Source organism: Cydia fagiglandana, chromosome Z (genome assembly GCF_963556715.1).
Source record: "Cydia fagiglandana chromosome Z, ilCydFagi1.1, whole genome shotgun sequence".
NCBI classification, from domain to species: Eukaryota; Metazoa; Arthropoda; class Insecta; order Lepidoptera; family Tortricidae; genus Cydia; species Cydia fagiglandana.
In genome coordinates this window covers 25,399,102-25,420,583 of record NC_085959.1, presented here as the reverse complement: position 1 = coordinate 25,420,583, position 21,482 = coordinate 25,399,102, and the positions used below count along the sequence as shown (strand labels likewise).

General features: G+C 37.8%; 1 protein-coding gene across 3 annotated transcripts; it reads left to right on the top strand.

Moving 5' to 3' along the window:
* The first annotated feature begins 4,164 nt into the window (after nt 1-4,164).
* Nucleotides 4,165-11,080, top strand: LOC134679360 (uncharacterized). Of its 3 annotated transcripts, none has more exons than XR_010100322.1 (3): nt 4,165-4,316; nt 4,826-4,930; nt 8,242-8,381. XR_010100322.1 is itself a non-coding variant. In XM_063538261.1 (3 exons), exons 1-3 carry the CDS (start codon nt 4,516-4,518, stop codon nt 9,405-9,407), a joined length of 330 nt encoding a protein of 109 aa, XP_063394331.1. In that variant the 5' UTR covers nt 4,358-4,515; the 3' UTR covers nt 9,408-11,080. The 3 variants fall into 3 exon arrangements, 1 of the variants encoding a protein (XP_063394331.1); XR_010100323.1 differs by lacking the exon at nt 4,165-4,316 and adding an exon at nt 4,357-4,582; XM_063538261.1 differs by lacking the exons at nt 4,165-4,316; nt 4,826-4,930 and adding exons at nt 4,358-4,582; nt 9,319-11,080 and having other exon boundaries at nt 8,242-8,415.
* The last annotated feature ends 10,402 nt before the right edge of the window (nt 11,081-21,482 follow it).

Here is a 21,482-nt window from a genome sequence, read left to right as displayed (position 1 = left end):
AGGTAAAACTCAAAAAAAATTAACAGGTGAGCGCTAGAAACAAAGCGCGCATTTTCAAACACCGATTAATTCACATCGCTGTATTTAATACTTTCCATTACCTACTTATATTTTTGCATCATATTTGTGGACAGGTGGCACGCTCTCGTTTCGGAGGCCAAGATTCTCTTTGGATCACTGAGCCAAAATAGTTAGTTTGTATTGCTGTTTCCTTCTTTTTTACTCTACCTGTTTTGCAAGCAAGAAACTAACAGAAATAGTTGTTCGCCGCATTTTACTCGCGAAAGCTCGGGAGGTACTTATCGAACTGTACTGCTGTAGCTAGTAGCTCGGCCAACTTGTCGACCTTGACAGAGCCGGCTTACACAGGGCGGCACACCGCACTGCGCGAATGTTTAAAATATTGCATTGCCACCTGAGACGATAATGACATCACGAAATAACGTAGAAGAACGGAAACTTATAAGGATAAGTTCGCCCATTTTAATACAATAAATATGTTAACTAAAGCATTTATTACGAGAATCATAAGTAATACATAGGCAAAGGGTTAGGTTAAGACATATGTAGGTAGGGTAGAAAAGGGGTTTCAGTCGATGTGTGGAAGGGTGGCACCGTCGTCGAACCCAAGCCACCAGGCGGGGGACTTAAACCGGTGGCGTGTGCCTCGGATGCACATGGTGGTGGCACGTATAACGGCGTTACTGATCCTGCATCTCAGCCAGCCCAGTACAGTACTTAGAGATCGGTTCCAACGTTGAGATATGGTTTCTGCCATATGTTTTATAACGGAGGACATTTGGGGTGCATAGACGCTGTCAACAGATGTTACAAGTGGTGTGCAAGTTGCATGTCGCATTTCACAGGCCGTGGAATATTTTCTCTGTTTTTCGTCTTCAGCTGATTTTAGTACAGATGTCACGGGTCTTGAGAGGTAAGAAGGAGCGTCAGTGTCGACGACACGGATATCAAACAACGCCAACAAATACAACAAATAATTTTGATTAACCATAAACTTAATCGACGCTCTTCTGATATAAACCGCGAATAAACTTAACAAGCCTTGTACGCCCGTACAAAGTTATCGCGAGAGTCGAGCTCACGTAGTTGTACGCAGTGTGTAACAGATGGCGCTTTTTTGCTGACATGAAGATCGCAACGGGCAATTCATATGCATGCGCTCATCCATAGTTTATATCTATGGTGAATGCACTATACTTATATAAAGAGACGAATGCTAATAAATCAACGACAAATATCGGCAATAATCCCTTTCCATTTCCTAGTAGATAAAATAAAACGAATCGTCAATAAAATCAATATCAAACATATTGTCACTTTATTTCCTATTTACTATATATTTCAGATACATTAACAAAAACTGATAAGGTCAGTGCATGGAAAAGTATGCATGCCCTGGCACAATCGTTGGCGTTGGTGCTTAACAATAAAGAGTAAAGTTTAAAATCTCTCAGAAAACGAGTCTACAAGTAACTGCTGTTGTGCTGTTACAGGACTCAAGACGTATGTAAGTTTTTGTTACAAGTGTACCAATCTACACTTGTAATCTTCGAGCAACACCGGCTTCCGACACGTCGGAAGGGAGGGGCCCAAGCGATATCTCGCCGTACAAATCTTTCTGCCATTTTTCGCGGGGGGAAAGGTGCACACAGTCGCATTTCTCACACACTTACGTACAAAATCCAATCTGTAATGACGACACAAATACATAGAAAATGACACACGTCAAAGACAAATCTTGCAAACCTCGATCTCTTTTTATGTACGGACGAGTGACTAGTGTCACAACACGCACACTAACACATTTTTGTTGAAGTATGTCATTGTATTCTGAGAGATGAGAAGTCGGATTTGTCGCTCGACCGATCCGCAATTTGTACTGAGCGAGCAAAATCGATAAATCCAACAATTACTTGAGACTAAAATATAATAATTGTTTTTAAATGTAATTTAACGTATGATACGTAAAAAAAAAATTACATGTGAAATGTAACACTTTCTTTTTGTAAATTTGATGTCCCCGACCTCTTTTTATAACAAAAAACCGAGCAAACAGGCATTTTTGTGCAGCAGTGTTCACGCGCGCGTCTGGACTCGGTCTAGTGAAAAATCCAAGTGCAACTAGTTTTATTACCCGCGCTAGATTATTTTGACGCGCTAATCTTGTACCTCGGCAGAGGGGAAATAGTGCGAATGCCGCCTCCCTTCCGTGTTGCTCGAAGCTTGTAATTTACAATTTTTTTATAAAACGCCTGTTCGATTATGAGTTTAAAACTATAAAACTCCCGTATTTTCGTCTATGGTTGAGCTACAGGCACTTGTACCTGTAACCTGTAAAATTGTAAAGCCCGCTCCACACTCGTGCGCGAATCGCGGCGCGAAGCCGTGAACGCGAGTCTGGAGTCGATTTCGCATTTCAGCGAACTAGACTCCACACTCGCGTTCGCGGCTTCGCCCGCGATTCACGCGCATAGTCTGGAGGGGGCTTAACACAGTACTTTTATAAAACGCAAATTGTAAAAAACGGAGCAAGTGTTGCCAGTAAACGCCTGTAAACTTGTAAGTTATTGATGGCTGCTCTTCGGACCTCATGGCCATTGACGCCGGTGTTCCTCAGGGGTCTGTTCTCTCCGCAACCCTTTTCCTGCTCCACATTAACGACATGCTGCAACCCAGCATTGTAGGTTATGCAGATGACAGTACGGTTGTTGAGAGATATTTGGCTAGTGCAGGGGACAGCAGGGAGGATATACGTTCACAGAGAGAGGCCATGGTTGAGCGAATGAACTTGACCCTTAGTCTCGTTTCCCAGTGGGGTGATGACAATCTGGTCACGTTCAATGCCTCCAAAACGCAGGCGTGTCTATTTTCCGCTAAACGGAGTCCATTCGACCTGACTCCTTCTTTCCGGGGTGCATCTGTACCTATTGCCGACAGCCTGGAACTCCTCGGCATGGAGCTGAGTTCAGTCCTCGGCTTCGGCAGCTTCATTGAGTCTAAAGCACAAACTGCGGCCAGAAAGCTGGGCGTCCTAAATAAGGTGAAGCGATACTTCACACCTGGACAGCTTCTAACACTTTACAAAGCTCAAGTCCGGTCGTGTATGGAGTATTGCAGCCACCTGTGGGATGGCTCAGCTAAATACCAACTCGCTGCTTTGGACTCAGTGGAGCGCAGAGCCAGGAGGATGATTGGCGACAAGAAGCTAACGGCTAAGCTTCAGACTTTGGCCCATCGGCGGAAAGTCGCCAGCCTGTCGGTATTCTACAGGTTGCACTTCGGGGAGTGTGCCCAAGAGCTACACGAGCTCATTCCACCGTCCCCATTCTACCATCGGACTTTTAGACGCACGGCCGGTTTCCATCCTTACTTGGTAGATATTCCGCCAATTCGCACTAAGCGCTTTGCTTCTACTTTCCTTATGCGCACTGCCAAGGAATGGAATTCCTTGCCGGCGTCTATATTTCCGTGCTCTTATAACCCGGCAACCTTCAAATCAAGAGTGAACAGGCACCTTCTGGGCGAGCTCGCACCATCGTAGGCCACGTCTACGCCTCGGCTAGTCTGTGGCCATGAGTAAACCCATGCATAATAAAAAAAAAAAAAAAAAACTTGTAACTTTATATAAAACTGGGCCCAGACGGGAACAATTTCACCAACTTGATCATAACCGTGAAAATCAAAGTTCGCAAATTGCGGGCATCTTTCTCTGTCACTCTTATTACGCATTCATTTTAGTAAAAGAGAAAGATCCCCGCAGTTTGCGAATTTCCTCCCCTCCCCTCATAACTGAAAGCGAGAAAGACCGCAAGCACCGTGACCTTGCCCACCTACTGAGCGGAGGAAATTCGCAAATTGCGGGGATCTTTCTCTTTTACTAAAATGAAGGCGCAGTATGAGTGACAGAGCTTTTATCCACGGAAGTATCTTTGTCTTTTACTCAAATATGCAAGAGGATGGAAAAGCCGTAACATAATACCGCACCGCACCGCGACCTTGGTGCGCCGCACCCATAAGTGAGAGTGAGAAAGAGATATTTTGATCGCACCAACATTGCGGTGCGGTAGTCTGTTACGGCGTTAAAACTAGCAACGAGCGACATGCGCAAGACATACGATGCGAACGACCAAAAACAAGGTCACAAAAAAATGTCTTGTCAATGTCATCCATGTCATGTCATCTCATCTAATCTATTCTTTTTTCATAGTGCTGTATGCATAGTCGTTTGTACCGTGGTGAATACTAAAAAATTCAGGTTCTGGACTTTCTGTGCAAAATTAGCTTTAGTTAGAGAGGTTAGTGCCATTACATTATACTCCCTTGTATTTATTTTGTAATTTTTTTTTCTTGCAAATTTGATTGTCACAACCTTTGTGACGGCGCCGAACAATTACAAAGATAGTGAGATTCACAATTTTGGAATCAATATTATTTTCTGTTTTGCTATAAGTCACTTTCAGTAATTCATACACGTTGTGACTGTAATAAGGAGTAATGTCCGGAATTCGCACCGGACGCGTGAGTAAGCATAGGAGAGGCCATCGTATGAAGACTCGGCCAGGTATTCCAATCTCGCATGCTAGTTTTCGCTTTTCACTCTCGTACACCGCGGGTATTGATTTCTGCTTGATGATTTTCGTTTACGTAGTGAGCAGCTTATTTTATAAAAGAAGCAAAGCCATACTCAAAACTTACATATATTTAGTAAAATAATATCCAGCTCCTTAAATACCCTGGACCTTATAACATGGATGCCTTGATAGTTGATAATGACTTACTAACAAATTAACTTGACTTGATCCAGGATCATGAGGTGCATGATGTGCATAGAGTGATGGTCTCTTAACTCAAGTTGGGAGCAGTTGAGGTGTCACTCCACTCACTGCTGAAGACTCTCTGGGATGAAATGGTACACCATCTGGATATATTCTATTATATTTATTACTCACCTACCCACCTTCCCTATTCTGCTTCTTTACTTGCATACAATTATATATCTATCCATATAGTCACATGTTTATTCCTTTCCTAATTATAAGACCTCAGCGAGTCTTCAAACTAAGTACATTTGTACTGAATTATATTCATATAGGTTTATGTTTGTAATAAGTTAAACCATACCTATTAATGGTAAAGTTTGTTATTTTGAATACAAACTATGCTATGCATGTATTTTTGTTTGATTTTCATTAGGCATGTTTTAGATTGTTATATTTTAGGTAAATGACTTGAAAGTCATTTTAGTGTTCAGTACTAAAACATAAATAATGAAACATTGTAATGAGATTTTGTCTACACCTGCAGCATTACATTAAATACTTACCTACTTAACCTTAACAAAAACTTACTTCTGATTTACTGTCATATTATCTTAAAAACCCTAAGCCATATTAGAACATATTCCAATTGTGGTAATTTCGATTGTAACGGGCTGAGATTGAAAATGTTTATATGTACTTGAAAGGCCGCCAGACATTTATTAATTATTTTGAACACAAGTTGTTTAGTAAATGTATTGAAAAATGTATTTGACAGTTGTTGTATGGTTAACAAATGTTTGGGTGAGGTGTGAGGTGTGCATATTTTGATGAGCTATGCAAAAGCATGAGGTGTGTGTGCATAATGTGATTGACCCTACACACATCAAAATGGGGCCTCTATGCACATCAAAATGGGGCCCAATGACACAATTGTATTGTTGACACATATTTGGGCAATTGCAAGCATAATTTATTATTATGTAAAAATATTGTTAGATGGATGGTAACAAATATGAATACCTATAAGTGGGGGGCGAAAGTGTACCTGCCGTGTAAGAGCCTTATCAAGGGTAACAGATATTTTCACTAAAAGTTAATGTAAATACAAAATAGATGGCCTGCAAATAAAACATCCACTATTATGAATTTCAACCCTCACCTGTTATTCCAACCAACGCTATAGGTAATACTATACCTGCATACATTGAGAAATTTCACATGGTTTTTCATCTAAAATGTGGGCCAAATTGGGGTAGTAGCTTTGAGTAACCCCAAACCAGTAGTATAAGCATAAGGTGGCCAGTTATTCAAACCTTATACTAAAATGAATTCCGTTTTTAGGTGAATAGAATTCATTTTTAGTTTAGGGCGGCCAGTTACTAGCGTATTACCCAGTTATTAGCGTATTAATCAGGAGATATGAATAGAATGCATGAAGTATGTCGTAGGTAAATTGATGCCTGACGTTTTTTGTGACCGCGATACATACAAAGCGGACAAGCTATATATAGTAACTACCATACCCCATATTAATTAAAAGTCGTGACTGAGGGTGGTATTCCACCTGTCCAATGTCATTGCGTCTCACTCTCTCTTTGAACAAAATTTGAGTCGCAATTACACATTGTGGACAAAAATTGGATAGGTGGAATACCACCCTAATGACATTCATAGTCTTTAAAACAAAATATATGTAACCTATTTATTAATTTTATTATTAGTTATGTTATGTACTTTTAAGGCGAGAAGAAACCTTGATTAGATTTGCCGAAATATTAATGATGCCTCTTTTTTTTACTTTCCTTAATATCGCAAACAAAAGTGACGGAACCATATCTGCATAATTTCCTTAGCAATTTGTGTATTCGGGCAGTACAAGTGCCACACAGATTTGACTGCTCGGTTGCGGATTTTGGTAACAACAATAATATTGTTCCGTCATCATTGTCTCGCGTCGAGTTCTTCAGAGCTATTATGACGCAGCAGATGCTTCGTGTTTCTATCGTGTATATACCTATAGAAGTACACATAAATATGTTTGTGACACGAATAGCTCTTCATCATACCATTGTTTTGTTCAGTCAAGTAGTCATTATCCCAGTTAATGTGAATGGATGCTCTGCTGGACATTGTGTCGTCTAGTAATTAGCATAACAGAAAGGAATGTCTTTACTATTAGTCAACTTAGAGAATTTGCGTTAAGTAAATTATTGCATGGAAAAACTTCACCCAAAGCACTTTTTGCCATTTTGTCTAAGATTCGGAATTAAATAATTTATTATGTATCGATATTACGTTTTTTAAGCATTAGCAAGACATTACAGTATTGTCTTTTTTGTATAGGATAGGATCATAAAACCAATCGCAAGCGGCTGCAATTTTGGAAAGCAAATTGGCCAATCGAACTGTCATTTTAGTACTTATAGCAGCACTACTGGACCCAGTAGTGCTATACTAAAACCCGTACGGAACGCTAAAATGATTTTTAGGACGGATAAAATATAACACCAGAAATAGGACAGTATTTTTTTGTATGCCCACCACTCCTTGAGCAGTGAGTCTATAATTATTGTTTTGTAAAAATATTTTAGATATGCATAATATACTTACCTAGTTTTTATAGTAAGTAGGTATGTAGATTATAATCACCGATGATCATTTGGTATTTGACTGACTACATTCATTCGCACGAGACATTTTGTTTATTAATATATTAGCCCAATTAAAAGCGTTCCAAGTAAGGGGCGTGCTATTTATCAAGATAGATCATTTTGTCAAAATGAAAATGTCAAGCAATTGGGTTGGGTAAAGATTTCCGGAGTTAGAAAGGTTTGCCAAATGCCGCCATCGCCTAAGTTTAAGAACTTAAATAATGCATCCAAATACTTTTTCCAAGTTAATAACTTAAAGAAAGTATATATACATACAGTCAAGGTATTAAATATCGACACGGATATAGTGCCAAAAATATGTATAAGTACACGACCTTCTTGCCCATACATTAAGGTAGTGTGTACATATTTTAGGCACTTTATCCGTGTCGACATTAAATACCTAGACTGTACATCATCATCTATAATAATACCTTTAAACGAGCAATTCTTGTTTATTTTTATATATATATATATCTGGGATCTCGGAAACGGCTGTAACTATTTCGATGAAATTTGCTAAATGGAGGATTTCGGGGACGATAAATCGATCTATCTAGTCTTTATCTCTAGGAAAAGGCGCATTTGTGAGTTTTTATATGTTTTCCGTGCAAAGCTCGGTCTCCCAGATACGAGTATTAGTACATAATAGTTGACTGTTTTTGTTCGCCGCATAACAGTCAAATCTAAATGTAATTCATATTTTATCTAGTATCAAACACATTAATTTACACATCTGGTCCTCAGTTCCTATTCCATCATAGGCTATTTAAATTTCTACAAATAAAGTGAATTATGGTACGTTTCAGGTCTGAGAATGATGGCAATTATGCAAGACAGAAAGAGTGAGGAAGTTCCGAAGGAATTTCTCGAGACTGGCAGGACGGGGCGCCGGAACGCGATGCCTGACATCCTGCACCCGCAGGGCGCCGAGTGCACCACGGCGGACCTGCCTTCACGGCTGCAGCAGCTCGCCACTACCGGTAACTGTAAACCTGCCCCATGGGGGCCTACCCAACATGACAATCGTTGATAGAAAACGCCAATCGAAACTTAAATTATGTATGGAAGAAGTCACTTGACTTCGTAGCATCTCAAGCATCTGTCATCTCGATACATTTTACTTTTCGTTTGGCGTTTTGTCATTATATCTCAGCTAAGCCCCCTTTATAGAATCCGCGGACTGAGTCTCTATTTCGACAAGAAATGTGACCGAAAGGGAAGTTAATAGACTAGAGGATCGCATTTCGTGTTGATCAAAGGTTGGTATTGCACCTGTCCAATTTCTTGGTCCAATGTGCATTGCGTCTCACACTCTCATTAAGCAAAATGTGAGTTTTGTTCGGAATCGGTACTCTTTAAGTAATTTTAAAATAAACAGTATAGAAGTAATTCAAAAAAATAGGCAAAAAATGACCACCCCCCCCCCCTTTATCTCCGAAACTACTGGGTCTAAAATTTTGAAAAAAATACATAAAATAGGTCATTACTTATAGATGACAAGAAAACCTATTAGAAATATGTAGTCAAGCGTGAGTCGGACCAATTACTTAGTTTTTGATCCGACCCCTACGGGTTTTTTAAAGGCAATTCACTCGCGTTTCACATATATATAAAAAATATATTGTTAAAAATTTAGTAATGTACGGAACCCTTGGAACGCGAGTCCGACTCGCACTTGGCCGGTTTTTTTTAACCTCTAGCCGCCCAGAGACCTATAAAAAGGTCTCCTGTTCCATTCTAATTTGAACTTTGTGTTGACAAAATAAAATTTAATTTTGCTTGGCAAGGTTTGACGTTTGGGCGGTTAAGATTTTAAACGTTGACTTCTTTCTGGACCCTGTAGTACAATTTTTGTACTTATTTTTTATGGTTGTGTTTTTCAGATACAGACAACCCGCAGCCATGTTCATCTAAAGCAGAACTCGAAATAAGCAAGGAGGAGGATTCGACGGCCAAGAAAGACTGCAGTTGAGCTGCGTTCCTCAGTCAAGAGTCCCATGTGGACGCTACGGGACTTACCCAAAGCTAAAGCAATCTCAATCAGGTACTAGTGTAGCGATGAGTACGTAGCCTCATCATGCTTATTAGGAAGGTTCGCCAATAAGTCGTAGTAGTTTGTAGCGACTTATTGCATTGCAGAGTTCTGAGCGACGGAGGATATTTTAATATCACTAAAGTTAACTTCATGGAATAACACTAGGTGGGCACTTTGTCGGATGTAATCGACATATCATAAAACAGTTAACTAATTTATTATATGAAAATTATTTATGTTAGTCTTTAATATTATTAATTGTAATTGGTTTTACAAATGTTTTTAATGGACTATGCAAGTTATGATGCAACTGTTTCATGTTGTAACTCTTTTAATCGTACGTAATTTATAGATTAGGGAACAAGTGTTTTATTATTACATATTTATGCATGATACTATTTTAAAGTAATTTGATAGTAACTGACACACCGCTGGTCGGAAAAATGTTGCAGTTCCTTATTGTTCCAAATGCACATAATAATGGCTAATATTAAATATTATTTATTCTTAGATTTTAGCTTAAAAGTACAATTTTATTTTTATTTAACCATTCAGTGTGATGTTAAGTTTTAAGATAGTTTGGTTTATAAACCAATACCAATATAAATATTTGGTGCCGTTCTATTTACGTGTTGTGGTTGTTGAAACACCAACTGCGTGTTATGTGTGATGTTGTTCAATAGACCACAATATTTTATTTGTATTGATAACTACGAAATGCTAGAATGAATTTATTTTATTGTTATATTATTACTATTTGTATTATAATTTTCCATAAATTTTGGCAGCATTACATTAATATCATAGTTTAAATCAATCATTAATAATATTAATATATTACCTACGTTGAATATGTTGGTATGTGCCTCAAAACAGTAAGAACCGTAGTATAACTGATCTTCGAATTGCTATAGGATCTTAACTTAATGTAACTTTAATCTGGAGATTCAACATTTATTATTATTATTGTTTAGAATCATTAATGTGCAATAGTAAGTAGCGGCGCGGATGTGACGTGACGTGTATCACGCCGCGCACGTTGAGAGGGCGATCGTGTCGTGCTGTCATGCCAATCATCACGCATCAAGCTAGCTGGATGTATAGTTGTATACTTACTAAGAAATAATTTTATTTGTCGTACAGAGGGTTTTTAAAGGGCAGTTCTATTTATCTTCAATCGTTGGATCCGTTTGTTTTCTTTCCAATTTTTTATCACAAATTACTAACATAATATATTATGGAGTTATTCAAAAACGCGTTACTGGCCTGAATTAGCGAATAATCGTTTGTCTTTGTATGTCATTTTGACTTAAGTATTTGGCAAAAAGGGATAAAACACAATTTAACTAAATCAAGCCCGTAAAGTTTTATGAATAAGGGGGTAAGTTTTTAGTCACACCATGCAGTAACACCAATAAATCGTAGGTACACTTACTAAAGTAAGTGATAAATTATAAAATATATACCACATCTGATGAAAAGTAGAATATTTGAATAAGAAACAATTATCCTAAATAATAAGGTGTTCTTGGGACGAGTGGGCAGAAATGTAGGTATATATACATATATATACATGTATATACATATGTATTAGGTATATATACATACGTAATAACCAGAGCTCGGATAGGGTGAGCTATTTGCCTTATATATGACATAAGACATGTCAAATTATAAGGCAAATAGCTCACCCTATCCGAGCTCTGGTAATAACAGAAGTAATTTGTGAAAAGCAGTCAATATTTAAATGATAAGAAGCATTTATTTATATTTACTTGTAACCTATTTTATCAAAAAAGGTATTTTGAATAGGTATGTATAGCATTTTGTACGACGGCCTGACGAGGTACGCTATTTTCACGACCGCGCAATTAAAAAAAAACTGTACGAGTATAAAGAGTAAAAAAAATTATAACACAGTTAGTCGGTTACTATAAATAACCAAGGAACTTTATATAAGTACGACCGGTACCGATTTTTTATTTTTACAATTACTTAATATGGATAGCTATCCATATTAGGTAGCTACCTAAGGTGCACTTTGTGAGCGAATGATTATTTCTGCTTATTGCCTTATACCTACTGCTTAGTTCATGATATTTTGAAACTATTATTTGACATAATAAATGTTTCTTAAATAACTGCAATAACAGAATTAATTAAATTCCAAGACGAAGAAGAAAAAAATGTTTTGCGATCTTTCTTTGAAAATCATAATTCTAGTTTTTCTAGTCTTGGTGTAATAGTACGTAGGTACAAGTAGGTAAAAATATATGCCGAGAATAGAAAAATCTACAATAACATTACTTTATGGCAAAACTTAAACAGATATATTTATTTTGAATCTGGTTAGAGATCTGTATTGCATTAGACGCATTAGTAGTTTCTCTTCGCATTATTTTATTGTCCTGTATTTTATAGCTTTTTAAGCAATTAAGAATCCAAAATGTAACAAATTTAGCCCCATAAGCAGAAAATAATAGCTCGTTTTGCAACTTGTACTTTTCTCATATGCAGTAATGGTATAATAAATTTAGTCGGAAAATTTTATAATTAGCAAGGCACAAAAATAATATAGTACTTTATAAAGCTAAAATTCATTTAATATGGTAATACATACCTATAAAATAGTGATAGAGTTTGTTCGGAAAGAGAAGAGTCGTGAAATGTATTGGGCCCCATACATTCCACGATTCTTCTCTTTCCGCACAGACTCTAACTGATAAACTATAAATCAATGATATGCACTTATGTCCGAAAACGCTTCTTTAGTTATGATAATGATGATGATAAACGAAATACCAAATCGATAAATGAACTACCTCCAAACTGCTTTCAGCTTTTCAAAACGAGCACCCCTCATTTTAGAGCTTAGGGCGTAAAGTCAGGAAATTAGAAGGGAACATAAAATATGCTGCGCCGCGTGAAATTTGCGACGGAAGATATGGCCATCGTGCGGGTTATAACATTTTACTTATTTACAACGACGGGAGTTAATCGCGTAAAATTAAGTATTAAATTTACCTCCGATGTATCGAGGACGGCGCTGTCCCCGTGGTCTCAGAGAAGACTGGAAAGCAGTGGCGGATTTGCAGTCTTTGCCACCCTAGGCCCCAGGCCCTGTAGCCGCCCCTTTCAAGGCACCCATAATATCGACTACATTTTGAGTTATTTCTTGTTACCATCAGCGAATTTTTTGTCACAATTTGCCGCCCCTAAATATCTTGCCGCCCTAGGCCCGGACTGTGCCTTAGGGCAAATCCGCCGCGGGTTGTGTTGTGAACACTTGGCTGTGAAGTTCAATCCAGTGGTTTGGCCCTGACTCTAGTAAATGCTCATCAACGGCAGACTTGTTCACCTGGCGATTCTTGACAGCTGCGATATGCTCCTTAACTCTTTCCGCGATGATAGGTACGTGAAAAAATGGCTTAGATGTCAGTAAATTTAAAAATTAATTTTACGTGATTAAGTCCCATGGTTGTGAATTGAATTGAATAATACCTAAAAATTGTGAAAGGTAAATCTGTGTTTAACGTTTTACCTCAATATTTAATTCTGCAAATATATTTTTGTTTCAAATTTTGGCCGTCACGTCTCTCGGATATATCATTAGGTATATTTTACTAAAAATATACTGCTGTGGTATGCAGAGTAACGTAACGGTATATATCTACAATTGAAATGAAAACTCGACATGTTTTCGTGATTTTCTTCTATCGAGCCACTTTACTTATTTTACAGTAAGGTTTTGTTGCAGTCTGCCCTTGCAAATATAATCTAGCTACCGTGTAAATATTTTCATGGCATTTGCCTTAGTTGTAAATACGTGTAACAATTCAATGTCTAAAATCCAAACTACAATTTTGCTTTAGGCCCCTCTTAAAATCGCTCGCTCGTGTCTGGTCTCCAGAATTGACGTAGCCACATCTTTTTATAAAAGTAACTAACATCGGAGCTTCCAATCTAGTAGAAGAGCCGGCCGCAAATTTTCTAACCGACTTGATACCACGATGAAATGCACAATGGTTTCCCATAAAAGTGATGCTAAGTCCGAATTCGATAGTCTGCCACGGCGGAACTTGCCGAAAGTACGAAAAAGAAGGCCACTTCCGGTGCGAAAAAAGGGGGCTGATTTAACCCATCTGATACCGAAATAATAGTTATGGCAGCAGTTAGAAATTTACATGTAGACACATAAAAGCGAAGTCTGCCAGTATTTTTTTTGCCGGAAGTGCTTGGCAGACGCTCTCAAAGGTGGCCAGCGGGACCCCTAATTTAACCCATCTGATACCACCATGAAACCAATTCCAGTCGGTAGGTATGAACCCTCATGTCAGGAATATATAAGTCTGCCAAGGCTTTTCCTGCCGAAACACCTTGGCAGACGAGATTATGTAAGCAAGGTCGGCATCGGTTACCCTACACTAACCCATCTGATACCACCATGAAACCAATTCCAGTCGGTAGGTACGAACCCCCATTTTAGGAATATATAAGTCTGCCAAGGTTTTTCCTGCCGAAACACCTTGGCAGACGAGATTATAAACAAGATGACCATCGGTTACCGTACACTAACCCATCTGATACCGCCATGAAACCAATTCCAGTCGGTAGGTATGAACCCTCATTTCAGGAATATATAAGTCTGCCAAGGCTTTTCCTGCCGTAACACCATGGCAGACGAGATTATGTAAGCAAGGTCGGCATCGGTTACCCTACACTAACCCATCTGATACCACCATGAAACCAATTCCAGTTGGTAGGTATGAACCCCCATTTTAGAAATATATAAGTCTGCCAAGGTTTTTCCTGCCGAAACACCTTGGCAGACGAGATTATAAGCAAGATGACCATCGGTTACCGTACAGTAACCCATCTGATACCACCATGAAACCAATTCTAGTCGGTAGGTATGAACCCTCATTTCAGGAATTTATAAGTCTGCCAAGGCCTTTCCTGCCGAAACACCTTGACAGACGAGATTATGTAAGCAGCATCCACATACGAGGGATCCGTATTTTGGGATTATACAGATTACGGACATTATTAATAGCTGTAGGCTTATTTATTACTTTATGCTTATACATATTTGTATATTATTATGTTATTAATAAAATATATTTATAATTTATTAAACCTAAACTTAATACATTGGGAATTCATTACCTGCTTACGGCAGTAGTAGGGATAAGTGGGTCAGTTCTGGCTCACTGAGCGAGGCCAACAGTCCCTCCCCCTTTTTTCCCTTGTTGAGGCCCTGCAACCTTGCCTTGAACCCAAACTAATGTCATTGTAGCTCGAATCTAACCTAATTTATTTTTATTGCTTTTAGAATATTTCAATTATCTACTTTTGCAAAGTTAAATGTTGAAATCTCTATTTCGAAAAATGGAATTTTAATGTGACTTTAACACGTTCACTGCGTTACGGGGGCTTTAAGCCCCGTACGATGTCATCATTCAGTGCGATGTTAAATTTATTTTAGAAGTTAAAGGGGGAGGGGAGGGTGCACACATTTTACCACTTTGGAAGTGTCTCTCGCGCAAACTATTCAGTTTAGAAATAAATGATATTAGAAACCTCAATATCATAAGCGATAAGACCGCCTGTTGTTACCTCTATTGTCTTTTTAGGGTTCCGTACCCAAAGGGTAAAACGGGACCCTATTACTAAGACTTCGCTGTCCGTCCGTCCGTCCGTCCGTCCGTCTGTCACTAGACTGTATCTCACGAACCGTGATAGCTAGACAGTTGAAATTTTCACAGATGATGTATTTCTGTTGCCGCTATAGCAACAAATACTAAAAACAGAATAAAATAAAGATTTAAATGGGGCTCCCATACAACAAACGTGATTTTTGACCAAAGTTAAGCAACGTCGGGAGGGGTCAGTACTTGGATGGGTGACCGTTTTTTTTTTTTTTTGCTTTTTTTTTTGTTTTTTTTTTGCATTATGGTACGAAACCCTTCGTGCGCAAGTCCGACTCGCACTTGCCCGGTTTTTTTATGTTATTGTCCATTTATTGTAAACTAAGTGTATGTGAGGCGTGCAATAAAAAGTATTGTATTGTATTGTATCATTTTTGAAGACCTATCCATAGATACCCCACACGTATGGGTTTAATGAAAAAGACATTTTAAGTTTCAGTTCTAAGTATGGGGGACCCCCAAAATTTATTGTTTTTTTTTTTCTATTTTTGTGTTGAAATCTTAATGCGGTTCACAGAATACATCTACTTACCAAGTTTCAACAGTTCTTATAGTTTCGGAAAAAAGTGGCTGTGACATACGGACGGACGGACAGACAGACAGACATGACAAATCTATAAGGGTTCCGTTTTTTGCCATTTGGCTACGGAACCCTAAAAAGGAGGTATTAATTCGGTTTTTTAATGTTTGATATCTCCGTCATTTTGGGATCGATTTTGAAAATTATTTTTTTAGTTGAGTTGTAACTTGTAAGTATACAGGGTTACTTTTTTACCGGTACAATAAATTTTACCACATCATTGGTATCGATAATAGATCACATTGCACAAATAAAAAATATTTTTTTTATTATTTCACATCAATTAATTTATCCTTCACCAATTTAGTAACTTCTGGTTGCACTAATTACAAGGTGTCAACGGTATGACGTAAAAGGGGCGGGGCGGGGCGAGCGGCCGGCGGCGCACGATTTGACAACAAAGCATCCGGGAAACTGCGAATGCAAGGTGCAACCCTTTGACCGATAAGATAGACTAGTCCGCGCGAATCGTCCTTCGTGAGTGCACGCACGCAGTTTCTATTCCTACCCTACAGTCGAAAGTTACGCGCGCGACACGATTAGCGATGTTTACAAACCGCGAGTACTACGAAATGGTTCGTAGTTACTTTCTTAGTGGTGAAAATACAGTGGCAGCTCAGCGGATGTGAATTAGTACGATAAATGGACTCCATTAATTAGGTATGTAGGGTAGATTTCAATCATTGTACATAGTTGATTCCAATTTTTTAAATACGCCTCAATGAAAAATGTTGCAGACTTACTTCGTAATTTTATCAGATTTCGAGACCTTTTGTCATACTTCACACAAAGCAACATCTTCATTTTGACGGTCCTAATACCGTGCAAGTATGAAGGAAGAATTGGGATCAAGTAGTATTTTTTTATGTCAATACGTGCGCCGCCGCCGCTCGCTAAATCGCGCGCGATGATGTAAACAAACAGTTGCCAGTTCGTGCGTTTGCTAATTGATGCGTAAGGCATCCACATTTTCTAGTACTTTAGCGGATAAGTTCGGGCATTGGTATTTTTGTTTTTTTGTTCCCAAATAGTAGTAACAAAGAATGCTAGTATTTTTTATTTTTGGCAACAATTACGTATGTTGATTTATTGTACTGGTAAAAAAGTAACCCTGTATACATACAGATTGGTTCCGTCTTTGTCAAAACCCAGTTCTGATGGTGAGATTTATGAGGAATCGAGGGCACTCTTCAAATCTTGTAAGGGTGGTTCACGTTTGTATGGGAAAAATTCAAACTCTAGCTAGAAGAAGCGGCATCCCCTCATTTTGTTACACTTATTATGTTGACAAAATACGCCAAGCATCTTGCAATCTTAACTACAAGGGGGTGCTCAAACACATTGAAATTTTTCAAATTGTATGAAATCAAAAAAATAAATAAGTTACTATTTTTTTTATTTTTATGTAAGTAGTAGTTTTCACATTATTTGAAAGTGTGATTTAAAAGATATTATTTTGTAAGAAAATGTTTTTCTACTTCAAAACTTATACATCACATGTGCAAATAGTGTGAAACCAGATATTTTAAATAAAATTCTGAATCATAATTACTCTTTTTGTTGGGTTTCAAACAACATACAAAATTTCAACGTGGTTAAGCACCACCTTGTATAGTAGTGTTGAGTCGCTCACTCGCGAGGCACCTCATTTGTACCACTCAACTCAAAAATGTCTTACTTCACTCCTCTATTCATTTTACTCATTTACTCGCGCGCATCACAAACACCTCTTGCCACACAAATCATTCACACACTTCAAATTTCAAAAAAACTCTTATCCTTTCAAATTCACTCGCGAACCTCAAAAACTCAACGCTCCTCACAACTTGCAAAAGAGTCCCTGGATGGCACGAGGCGCTAGGTGCTCGCCTGCTCGCCGACATACAAAACTCAAAATGTCTCAAATGAAGAAAAGTTGCTTCTCTGTTGCACTTGTAAATTCCTACGTAAGTGTGACAGGGAGGCAACATGACGAACATGGATCGCGGTACGCACTCTGTATACCAGACAGGCATTTACGAAGCTTGCTTATAAACAGTAATCCTTTAGTGACTAAAATATTATTGAAATATAATACTGTAGCGTACACAATATATGATCATTTCAATAAGTTTCAAGTTTATTAAATAAAAAGTAAATATAATTTGCATAGGTAAAATAAACATGTAGATGTAAATTATAACGATTTGAATTTGCAATACTTTTTATTATCATTATTTGTAAACGACTTCGGACTGACAAATTATGATTGTGACATATTTTTATTTATTTTGTTCGTTCGTACGTCGTTGTAGCTAATTTTAGTTCTCTAATACCTAATACCTAGTGATAATTCTTATTATCACTAGGTATTAGGCTTTAGAAAATGAGGTACTCATACAAACTCATTTAAAATTGATGTCCTACCCATCACTATTGTATAGTTCGTTTTTTTAGCATTAGAAAGAACTTGCAAGAAGGTAAGCGATCTTAGCATGTCTTTTAATTGAAAAACGCTTTTCAAAATTCAAAAACTATTACTTATGAAAGCAGACGAATATAAATGATCGTACTAGATTAATAATTGTTACATATTTGCCGTAACTTATTTTTAAAATGTGTTTTTCAATTAAAAGACACATCAAGATTGTTTACCTAATTTCTAATGCTAAAAAAAAACGAAGTATAGTTGAGATAAATTATGAAACTTATACACCAAGTTTCTTAATTTATCTCAACTATAATCTCAATTTATCAACATAATAAGTGTAACAAAATAAGGGGGTGCCCCTTAGGAAAAAAAATGTTTTTTGAACCACCCTAACATATAGTGATACTGGTGTATTTTAAACAAACCAAGCATTTACATTCAGAATTGTGACATTTGATGAAGTGAAACTGCTGATGATGATCAGAATGGAACTCTTCAACGACGCATAGCTCATGTTTGGGGATTTGTCCTCTTCGTTATGTTTGTTAAGCACGTTAGATTTTTAAGTCATATTTTCGTGAAGCTCAAGTTCTGATGATGGGATCCATAAGGAATCGAGGGAACTCTACAAATCTTAATGGCATTGTATAGTGACTCTTGTATTTTCATCAGGCAAACAAGGATTTACATTAAGAACAGTGGCATTTGATGAAGTGGTATTGCTGATGGTGATCAGAACGGAACTCCTCGACGACTTGTCTTTTTCTAATTGATTGTTAAGCAAGTTACCCCACTGGCAAAACAAGCAAGATTTTGAATTCGACTTCTACCTGAACCTGGACCCGGACGCGGACCCGGACTCGAGATCGCGAATTCGGACACGGACCCGTTTTCTATTTGGTTGGTGTAAATGGAGTTGGTGAATTTTTTGATTAATTCGGGCGAAAACTGGAAGGTTAGGTATCATAAAATGTTCTATACAATAGTGATGGCTAAAAAAACGAACTATACAATAGTGATGGGTAGGACATCAATTTTAAATGAGTTTGTATGAGTACCTCATTTTCTAAAATGAGGTGTTACAATGTCTTACTTCAAATGAGGTGATATACTAGCATATTTTTAGCGCCGACTATTCTATTAATCCAACGGGCCAACGGTGCAAAAATATTTAATAAATATACATATTTGTTTGTTTTGTCCTCCTCCTTGCTACTTGATATAGTTTTAAGTATAATACATAATCACTAGCGAGAGCTACCCGCTCCGGCTTCGCACGGGTTAACAAATTATACATACACCTAAACCTTCCTGAAGAATCACTCTATTGATAGGCGAAAACCGCATGAAAATCCGTCCAGTAGTTTTTGAGTTTATCGCGAACATACAAACAAACACACATACGGACAGACGCGGCGGGGGACTTTGTTTCATAATATGTAGTGATATATTTCATAACCATAAAACTACCACATTTTTAACAAACTAAGGAGAACAAATTCAATATTTTCACAAGTCATTATTATAAAGCTGGGCGTCCTAAATAAGGTGAAGCGATACTTCACACCTGGACAGCTTCTAACACTTTACAAAGCTCAAGTCCGGTCGTGTATGGAGTATTGCAGCCACCTGTGGGATGGCTCAGCTAAATACCAACTCGCCGCTTTGGACTCAGTGGAGCGCAGAGCCAGGAGGATGATTGGCGACAAGAAGCTAACGGCTAAGCTTCAGTCTTTGGCCCATCGGCGGAAAGTCGCCAGCCTGTCGGTATTCTACAGGCTGCACTTCGGGGAGTGTGCCCAAGAGCTACACGAGCTTATACCACCGTCCCCATTCTACCATCGGACTTTTAGACGCACGGCCGGTTTCCATCCTTACATGGTAGATATTCCACCAATTCGCACGAAGCGCTTTGCTTCTACTTTCCTTATGCGAACTGCCAAGGAATGGAATTCCCTGCCGGCGTCTATATTTCCGTGTTCTTGTAACCCGGCAACCTTCAAATCAAGAGTGAACAGGCACCTTCTGGGCGAGCTCGCTCCATCGTAGGCCACGTCTACGCCTCGGCTAGTCTGTGGTCATGAGTAAGCCCATTCATAATATGATTGTAATTAACTTTCTTCCTTTAATATCGCTTGAAATATTGATCCTAGAGAAAAGTGTTCTAGATGTTTTTTGGAGGAAATTTTATGTAGATAATTTACTCTTAAAAACCTATTTCGCTATGGGACACCGTTTACGAGTTATTTACAAAAAACTAAAAAGGGACTTTAAAATTGATTATAATTAACTTACCCGCTGCTTTGTCTTTTTAAATATTGATCCTAGCGAAGTGTTCTGCATGTTTCTTGTAGGAAATTTTACGTTTATTATTTATGTATAAGATTTTTGTTTTGCTATGAGTCATACTTTTCAAATTATTAACGAAAAAATAAAAACAAGGAACCTTAGAATTTATTATAATTAACTTTCCCTCTTTATTATCTTTTTAAATATTGATCCCTGCGAAAAGTATACTGAATCTTTTTTGTTAAAAATTTTGTGTAGATTATTAACGTCTAACAACATTTTTTGATATTGGCCACCGTTTATGAGTTATTTACGAAAACCTAAAAAACGGGACCTTAGAAGTGATTATAATTAAATTTCCCGCGTTAAAATCTCTTTGAATATAGATCCTAGCGAAAAATTGTACTGAATCTTTCTTGTAGGCAATTTTATGCAGAATACTTATGTAATAGAACATTTTTTGCTATGTGCCACCGTTTAAGAGTTATTTACGAAAAACGAAAAAAAGGGACCTTTAATGTCAAATATCTCACTTCCGGTCAAGATTTCGATCGAGCAACCGGCAAATTCGGATTCAGCGGGGTCTAATTAGGTTAGTAGCCTAAATAAATTAAAAAAAAAAAAAAATCCGGTTGCCAAAAAGTTATATGCTTTGCCAGTCGAAATCGATTTTATGAAAAATATGACCAGTCTAATTACTGTATATGTTCAGAATATTATTTGAATAAACTTAGGATAGGATACTTAGGATAGGAAATAAAATGTGTGTTTTTATATCTTTAAACCCAATTACTAACTAGACTGCACATACATTAAAGTCACATTAAAATTCCATTTTGCGAAATAGAGATTTCAACCTTTAACTTTGCAAAAGTAGATAATTGAAATATTCTAAAAGCAATAAAAATAGATTAGGTTAGATTCGAGCTACAATGACATTAGTTTGGGTTCAAGGCAAGGTTGCAGGGCCTCAACAAGGGAAAAAAGGGGGAGGGACTGTTGGCCTGGCTCAGTGAGCCAGAACT